Source organism: Miscanthus floridulus, chromosome 2, assembly GCF_019320115.1.
Source record: "Miscanthus floridulus cultivar M001 chromosome 2, ASM1932011v1, whole genome shotgun sequence".
Lineage (NCBI taxonomy): Eukaryota > Viridiplantae > Streptophyta > Magnoliopsida > Poales > Poaceae > Miscanthus > Miscanthus floridulus.
In genome coordinates, this window is record NC_089581.1 from 135,900,812 (window position 1) to 135,909,783 (window position 8,972).

The window sequence follows — 8,972 nt, forward strand, 5'->3', positions numbered from 1 at the left end:
GCATAAATATGAAGAATAGTACCATGAGATGCATCACAAAATAGCAAGCAAGACAAGCATAGCTTACACTAACACACTTAAGTACTTTGCGATGCTTAACTTAAACATCACACAATGTATCATGCTAAGATGGCAAAGAAGACAACAACACCAAGCATGACACAAGTTTCCCAAGATCTCAGGTGCTCTAACTCAGTCATCATTCAAGGCATAAGTCACACTTAACAATATACAAGCAAACACTATAATTGGAATCTGCCAATTTCTGGATATGCAAACAGCAGCTACAAGATTTAGCTATAACTGGAGTTACACAAATCCAAATGACTTGCAAGAAGACATTCTAGAAATCTTATGGAATTTTCCACAACTTTGTTATTATCACCAAAAGCTCATTCAAATCCTAACTAGATCAAACACTAGCATCTTTCAGATCTACTCAGAATACAATCAAAACCTGACAGAAGACTTAAAAGTCATGTAACTCCTACACTATCTGGCCTATGACCTTACAATTTGAACACAAGCAAGATCATGAAATTTTCTACAACTTTTGTATTCACTACAACCATAGCAAACATCATTTACACCACGAATATAATTGCACAAGCAAAACTGCAATTGCAACCCAACAACAGTGGTATGGAAAACTGATAAGAACTTCAGAGAAGCACAACTGGAGTTCTAGACCTCCAACAAACATCAACCATAACTTTTTGAAAATCCTAGGAAGTTACCTACAACTTTCTTATTCTCATATTAAGATGATTCTATAGTTAGAAGGGTCAATTAATCTAATAATTGCATCTCTATCCAAAACATAGACAGAAACTGACATGCCACTTTAAACAGCTATAAATGGAGTTATACATGTCCAATAAATATGGTTCTAGACTTTTTAGAAATCTTATAAAATTCTAAACATCTTTGTTGTAAACACCTAAAACTAATTCTACTATTAAGAAGGCCCCACAATACCAACAAGGTAACCCTGTCAGAGTTTGGGCAGAAACAGCCACTGATATTTAAACAAGTATAACTCAAGATCTACTTAACCAAAAATCATGATATTTAGCTTTTTGAAAATCTTAATAAAAGTACTACAACTCATGTGTTATCATAAAGTCATGATTCATAACTTAACTAAGCCAATTAATTTAATCTTGCAGACCTATTCAGAATAGGGGTAAGGCAATACAGGTAATTTGTTATTTTTATAGATCTTAAACTATCAAGCCTAAAATACTGAAATTTTTACCAGACATCACTAATCACATCAGTAACACTCCATAAAAATTTAACATTTATTTGAGTAAAATAACTGCAGTTAAAAAAAAGACAAGACATGACTAGCATTAAGAACCTAACTGCCTAGATCTATTTTTACAGCTAGACCTTTAAACTAAAACATGTAATATTATAGATCTAGTGCATAGATAATTTCACGAGGATTCCAAAAAGTACTCATTTACTATTTTATGATATTTCTACTAATTGCTACGATTTTCCAAAGTTCAGCACAAAAATCTGCCATTAAAAGATTAAACCGAAAAGAAAACGCTTTTGCATTGGGAACCCTGGACTTTACTCAAATCAACCAAGCCCGTAAATGTAACTTCTTGTGTCTGGCTATTTTACAAAGTGAACACGTTAAAAAGTTTCTATTTACGATCAGACCCTTCTTCTTTCTTCTTCGTCGCACAGCACGGAGGACCGACGAGTCGGCCAACTCCGGCGCGGTGGTGCTTCGTCGGCGGCTGCATGCGTGATGGCGAAGGCGAGGCGTGGCTGACAATGGCAGCGGACTGACCCACGGGCGGCCAAGGAAGGGCTGGTCTGGCCAGCGACGGTCTACGGCGGTCCGAGCACTGGAACAGCGGCGTGGCGGTGACGGCGCTGCGGGAAAACGAGAAGGCCGGCGCGGCAAGAGCTACGGCGGCGCATGCGTGCCGTGCCTAGGCACCGCAGTGGAGGAGGAGAGGGAGCCACGCCTAAAGCAGCAGCGGCAGCGTGAGCTTCGCCCGGCGTCAATGGCGGACGCGCTCTGGCGCGCGCGTGCGGCACAGAGGGCGAGGGAGGAGGAGAGCAGGGCGAGCAGAGAGGCGAGTGAGGAGGCGAGGGCCACTCGGCTTTCACTCCAGAAGGGCGCCGGGGACGCGACGGGGCAGCCACGCGGCAAGCGGCGCGCTGCAATGGCGTGTGTGCTCTGTGCATGGCGGCCACGCCCTGGACACGCGCTGCCCATTGAGGCGTTTTACCGAGCACGTGGCGGGCAACAAAGCGATCAGCATGGGGCACGATTCTGGGCCGTTTGCAGGCCAAATTTGGACATGGGCCCAAAACGAAGTTTGCTCACCTTGGTCAGCTCTACATTTCTTATTAAGGGTGCCAAGTCATTTGAGCTATGGATTAGTAGGTAATTAAGCTACAAACTGCTAGTGTCAACACATTGATAGCGATCACGGAAATTCGCTTTCGGAGGTCAAAACTCAGTGCAACTTTTTGTATGCTCCTCTCCATAATATAACCTTCATCTTTTATTTTTGGACCAACTCAAGTTGCTTAGCAAAATTTGGAGAACGAGGGATGTCAATGTCGATGTCAGTGAATTTCGGACTGCAAACACTGTCGGGCTGATTTCAGCTTTTCTATTAGACTTTGAGCCTTGTTTTGATCCATTTTGAAACCGCATCATGACTTGGTATTTTAACAAAGTTTGTTATAATCAAACTTTTATTCAACTTTCATTTTTGGTCAAACCTCATATCTGGTCCAGAAGTCAACTTTATTTCTCGGTCAACGCAAAGTCCTTTTTGCTATAGAATCTAGGGTTTCCATGATTTTCGGATATTTTCTCCATCTTTGCTCAACACGAACCCTTCATAACTTTTGTTGTAGAGTTCAATTAGAGTTGTTGGAGCAAGGTTGCAAGGTTTGGTTGACGTCATAGGTTTCCATCTACTTGATAAAGTAATTCATGCAAAGATATGACTTATCATTTCATGTGACTTTTTGATTCCAAACTTCATGAAACTTTTCCACGGGTCTAGATGGATGCATGGAGATGTAATGTACATGGAATAAGCATGTTTAACATTACTCTTGCATAATCTTAACAAGGGTCCATATGTAAGCAAATGTGCGTGGCCCAAGTTTAAGTTGGAGCTCCATCATGTAGATTTGATCTTGACACCTACATTACCACTCGACATGTCATGTTTAAGTTTAAACACATTGCTTAACTGGTGATAAACACCTGGGGTGTTACAATCTCTCTCTCGTTTGTAACCCCACTACAGACTTCGAGCACCTGGGCTCGGGAATAAAGTCACCGACCGACCCACACTGGACGTAGGGCACGTTGCCTGAACCAGTATAAATCCCGTGTCATTGAGTGCTAGGCCACCTCCGATCACAACGTACAGCAAAACTATAAATATTTACTAGTCGGTCACTTTCTATACCGACAGGTCCAAACTCAACTAAGCATTTTGCCGGTCCGCCCTGCAAAATGCTTAGACCCGGTGGCAATTGGCGTCACAAGATCTGAATGTAGGACGCATATCAATTCTGAAACCAAAAGATGGATTCTGAAACTAAAATTTTAGTGGAAGGAACTAAAATTTGTTAGAAATGATTCAAAGTGATTTGAAACTATTTTACACCAAGTTGCGCTGCAACATCGTGTGGCCCTTCATATGAAAAGTGAGACCTTTTTAACTAAAAGTTTGTGTTCACACCTCAAAATTTTAAAGAATTTGACTAAAATTTATTTAAAACAATTTAATATAAATAGAAAGCTACATCGTGCCAATTAGCACCTCGATCAAAACGAACACATGAGTCTCACATCGAGTTAGGGTGTGTTTGGATCATCGAATCAGTTGCGTTTCTGGATGGAATCTGGAGAAACAGTGCCAAACGCTGCAACTCATAAACGTTTTTGGCTAGAATCGTTCCGATGGTTTCGTACTTTTTTGCCTGCAGGAGAGAAACCGCTCCACCCTGGTTTCTACCGTTTCGTTTCGACTCTAGCATACACACTAGCGGCTGCTTTTTTCTGGTTATCTTTTTTAAGTGCAAAAGGTTAAAATAAATTGTATCAAAAGATATTCTTCGTCTACAAAAAATTCTGATTTTTTGAAACATATTCCTATTTATATAATTTTTTTCACGAAAAAATATTTTCTTTTGGAATCAGAATCCAGCCTACCAACCAAACGGATTTTTTAAAGTAATTCTTGTTCATCATCTAAAACTTTTCTTGAGAGAATCTAGGTCCGAAACGTTTCTGTAAGAATCTGGATCCCTACCAAACACACCTTTAATACAATATCTACAACATCTAGTCAACCCATTTCAAAACAATAGACACACAAAAAAAAAGCACAATGCATATCAAACCTAATTTTCTATTAAACCCGACCCAACCCACTAAAAATATGAAGTCATCCTCACCCATCTAAAACGTACCCATCTAAGAACCCAACCCATAAACACAAGCCAACAATGCTTGTCTGTCCTGCTTGCCATTTTTACATCTTTATTAGTTACAATACGCCATCGGCAATTAAGTGACCGTGATGACTTTGTAAATCTCCTAGGTTAGTCGTTTAGAGGTGTGCACGTATCTGTACTATGTAATTGAAAAAAAATTAAAACAATAAAAAAGGCAAAAACTATGTTCGCTGGACAGAAGGGAACTGGAATACGATCTGGGTACTCGGCCGAGCATCAAGGGATCCCGATGTGAAAAAACCAAACTGAGAAGGTTGCTGTTTCGTTTCTCACAGCGACTGAAGCGATAACAGATAACTCAATCAATAAGAAGAAAATGAAAAAAAAAATCCGGACATAGATCGGGGGTATTGAACCCGACGCTGTTTTCTTTCTCATGGCGACTGAAGCTGATAACAGATAACTCAATAAGGAAGAAATTATAAAAAAAAAAAGGGAATAAAAATACCGGGCTTTGATCGGGGGTATTGAACCTGACGTGAATCGAACACGCAGCCTTCTGATCTGGAGTCAGACGCGCTACCATTGCGCCACGGATCCGGTTTTGCTCTCTTCAGAAACATACTTGTTTCAACTGTTTAATGATCTCTGTTTTGTCTTAGCATCTGATGTCCACACAAATGGTTTTTAAAAAAAAAAATCTAATAAAGACACGAGTAGGTTTGTGAGCTTGTGAACAGCTGTCACCAGCTCTGGGTTTGCCCTCTGAAACCGGCGTTGATTTGGGAGTATAATAGTATCGCGGCATTCAGTTTAATTTTTACCGCTTTCAAACCTGCTGCCTCCACACTCCAGCGATACCGCGCGGGCGGCGGCGTGGCTGCTCACACTAGGCTTTGCTCGGTTGGGCCAGGGTTGGCTAGGATTGCGGCCTAGATAGGAGGAACCCGAGTAAAGTCTGGACAAGATTGTAACTGTAACCTGGCCCATCCCGTGGAATTCTCCTCACCCGGCCCAGGAACTCACCATGTGTTGTGTGCGTCTATGTGACCTCGCTCGTGGAAGCAGCAAACCCGCTGGTGCGTCCACAGGAAGCGACGCCGCTGCGACAGGAAGCACCAGGTGGACTGGTGGCGCAGGCGACGGAGAGAGAGCCGCCGGAGCGGAAGACAAGGGTCAGCAACGACGGCGACGTGCCAGCCGTCCCCTCGGGCGCCGACGATACTGTTAGGGAATTAGTTAAGAGTCATGCGCAATAGAAATTGCATGATAACTTATTGAGATTTTTTACTCCCTGTTTGCCTAAATAAATGGATGCATGTTTCATGTGCACCTCAGTGTGCGATTGTGTGACCCAAAGTGAAGAAAAGATTGTTCACGATACGGTCTCACAGGACAAGACGCGACATATGAGCATGACATCGAGTTTAGGACAACATACGAAAAGAATGATCTCAAAATTTTATTTCCTCAAAATAGTTGTTGGGCCGGTGTTCTTTCTTTGTTCAGAGGAAGTTTCCATCAATCCAGTTTAGCCTCAAGAAAAGCAATTGTGGGCGTGAATAGAAGCTGCAAGATCATCCACGATTGGATCAATCTTCAATCCCGTCACACGCACAAGAGTCGGTCCCAGATCAGGAATCCCCCATCCTCCGGCACCATGTGTTTCTTCTCAACAAAATTCAAGTCACCATCACAGTTTGCTCTGTTGTCGGACATGAACCGCAGTAGCCTCCTTGTCCTTGACAAGCGGCATTTTTATTGAGCTCCGCTGTTTGTCAATCACCAGTTCACTTCACCGTGCAATGTCCGCATCAAAATAAACTAACCAACACCGACTATGCGATCAACAACCATACGCATCAAGTGAAGCGACGCGCACTTGTACTCTCAGCTCAGCTTGTCGTCACGTTTTTCTCCCCAATCTCTTGGCTTCTCGGCGATATGCACCAGCACATATAGTGTACCCCACAGTTCATTGGATGCCCAAATCCTGGTACATCGCGCGCGTGTAGCTGATAGATCATGCAGCTCATCGCTTTGCTCCTGCTGTTGCCACTCCTCGTGGTGGCCGCCTACCTGACCGCGGCGGCAGCCTCCGGTCGCCGGCGCTCGCGGTGCTACCTCCTAGACTACGTCTGCTACAAGCCGCCGGACGACCGCAAGGTGTCCACGGACATGCTGAGCGCCGCGATGGACCGCAGCGAGCGGCTCAGCGTGCCCCTCCGCCGCTTCCTCCTCCGCGTCGTCCTCCGCTCGGGCCTCGGCGAGCACACCTACGCCCCGCGCACCGTCATCGCCGGCCGCGAGCACAGCCCCACCCACCAGGACTGCCTCCACGAGATGGACGCCTTCTTCCACGGCGCCGTGGCGGAGCTGTTCGCCAGGCAGTCGGGCCTCGGCCCCCGCGACGTCGACGTCCTGGTCGTCAACGTCAGCACGTTCCACCCGGCGCCGTCGCTCGCGTCCCGGATCGTGCGCGCGCACGGCATGCGCCACGACGTCGCGGCCTACAACCTCTCCGGGATGGGCTGCACCGCCGTGCTCGTCGCCGTGGACCTCGCCCGGAGCACCATGCACGCGCGGTCCCGGTCCCAGTCCCCACGGCGCCCGACGCTTGCGCTCGTCGTCTCCGCGGAGTGCATCACGCCCAACTGGTACGCGGGCGTCGACAGGTCCATGATGCTGGGCCACTGCCTCTTCCGCTGTGGCGGCTCGGCCGTGCTGCTCACCACCGACCCGGCGCTCCGTGGGCGCGCCAAGATGGAGCTCCGCGTCCTGGAGCGCGCCACCGTCGCCGCCGCCGACGACGCGCACTCGGCCATCGTGCAGCGCGAGGACGGGGACGGCCTCGTCGGCATCAGCCTCAGCAAGTCGCTCCCGAAGGTCGCCGTCCGAGCCTTCGCCGCCAACATGACGCGCCTCGCGCCGCGCATCCTCCCCGTCAGGGAGCTCGCCCGGTTCGCGGCCGTCGTGGCATGCCAAAAGCTGCTGCGCCGCGGTAGCAGCTCTAAGGTCAACTTCAAGGCCGGGGCCGACCACTTCTGCCTCCACCCCGGCGGCGTCGCGGTGATCGACGCGGTGAAGCGGGACATGGGGCTGGAAGAGCGCGACGTGGAGCCGTCGAGGATGACGCTGCACAGGTGGGGGAACACGTCGACGAGCAGCGTCTGGTACGTGCTGTCCTACATGGAGGCCAAGGGGAGGCTCAAGGTCGGGGACAGGGTGCTCATGGTCACCTTCGGGTCGGGGTTCAAGTGCAACAGCTGCGTCTGGGAGGTCACCGGCGACATGGCCGACAAGGGTGCCTGGGCCGACTGCATCGACAGCTACCCGCCGGAGAGCCTGGCCAACCCGTTCCTGGGCAAGTACGCCTGGATGAACGGAGGAGACCAGGCCGACGATGCCCCGTCGGTCGGTTCACATGCCAGCTGAGCGCTTCGCGGGAAGAGCATATCAAGTTATCAACCATCTACGTGGCTAGAAATTTGGACTTCAAGCGCCTCGTTTCCGACAGACCGACACTCAATTCGTGTGGTTTTCAAAACAAACCATGCACAACCCGGCTATCAATGGTGCACTATCAATGTCTGCAAACAAGAATAATAACAAACACGATTCCGCAAAAAAAAATAAAAAAAAAAATAAAGAACACATTATTCGATACATAGCTGGACTGCCACAAATCGATACATAGCAAAATTATTCGACAACAGTCTAATTCTACGAGAACGTCCGTCCCCAAATTAATGTCCGGACGCGGCCCGTGACCCCAACTCCCATCCTGGGACCGCGCCGGCTCCGCCCGCGCCCCGCTGTGCTCCGAACCTGCTAGCGCCCCGGGACGGACGCCGCGCCCGTGCCTCGCTCACTACCGCCCTGCCCGTGCTCCCTCCCTCCCTCCCTCCCCCATCCGCGACCTCCATTGCGACCCGCGCTTTCAAGCGACCTGGCTCCCGCTCCCCCTATCGGAGACGAGGACGACAGTGGCGGCACCGACGAGGTTGGTCGTTCCTCCTCTGTATCTAAGCCCTCCCTCCGATGAGCTTGAAGGTGATGGGCCCGGGCTGGAGCAGCCTGCACCCCAAACCCACCCATTGCTGTTTGCATGCCTTTTTTTGTTGTTTCTCCGTGTTGCAAGGAGGATTTTTGGATGTTGTACCAGATGATTTTCGTATGTTGCAATAGATAATTTCATGTGTTGCAGAAAGAGAATTCTAATGTTGGGATTGTTGCAATAGGGATTCTTAATTGTTGAAATTACCTTTTCCAAATATTGCAGCACTAAAAGGTGATTTCGAGATGTTTTCATTTTCATGTTTCATGGTTGATTTTTGAGATGCTACAGTGCAACTGTTTCTGATGTTGAAGTACAAATTTTTCAACGTTGCACTTGTATTACATAATTTTCTATGTTGCAGTACATTTTTTTGATGTTGCACTACATAGTTTTACGATGTTGCAGTTTTTACATCCCGATGTTGCAATACAAAGTTACTGTTGCACTACATAGT

At 47.4% G+C, this 8,972-nt stretch overlaps 1 protein-coding gene and 1 non-coding gene across 2 annotated transcripts; one reads left to right on the plus strand and one right to left on the minus strand.

Annotated features, from left to right (window-relative positions):
* Positions 1–4,986: 4,986 nt before the first annotated feature.
* Positions 4,987–5,058, minus strand: TRNAW-CCA (transfer RNA tryptophan (anticodon CCA)). Its single transcript has one exon. It is a non-coding gene; the product is annotated as a tRNA-Trp (tRNA).
* A 1,412-nt stretch (positions 5,059–6,470) lies between these two features.
* LOC136539774 (3-ketoacyl-CoA synthase 12-like) lies at positions 6,471–8,530 on the plus strand. Its single transcript, XM_066531754.1, has one exon. The coding sequence runs from the start codon at positions 6,484–6,486 to the stop codon at positions 7,891–7,893; it is 1,410 nt and encodes a 469-aa protein (XP_066387851.1). The 5' UTR covers positions 6,471–6,483; the 3' UTR covers positions 7,894–8,530.
* Positions 8,531–8,972: the final 442 nt, after the last annotated feature.

Coding starts and splice junctions, on each gene's coding strand:
- LOC136539774 (XM_066531754.1), top strand. CDS start 6,484: ATGCAGCTCATCGCTTTGCTCCTGCTGTTGCCACTCCTCGTGGTGGCC.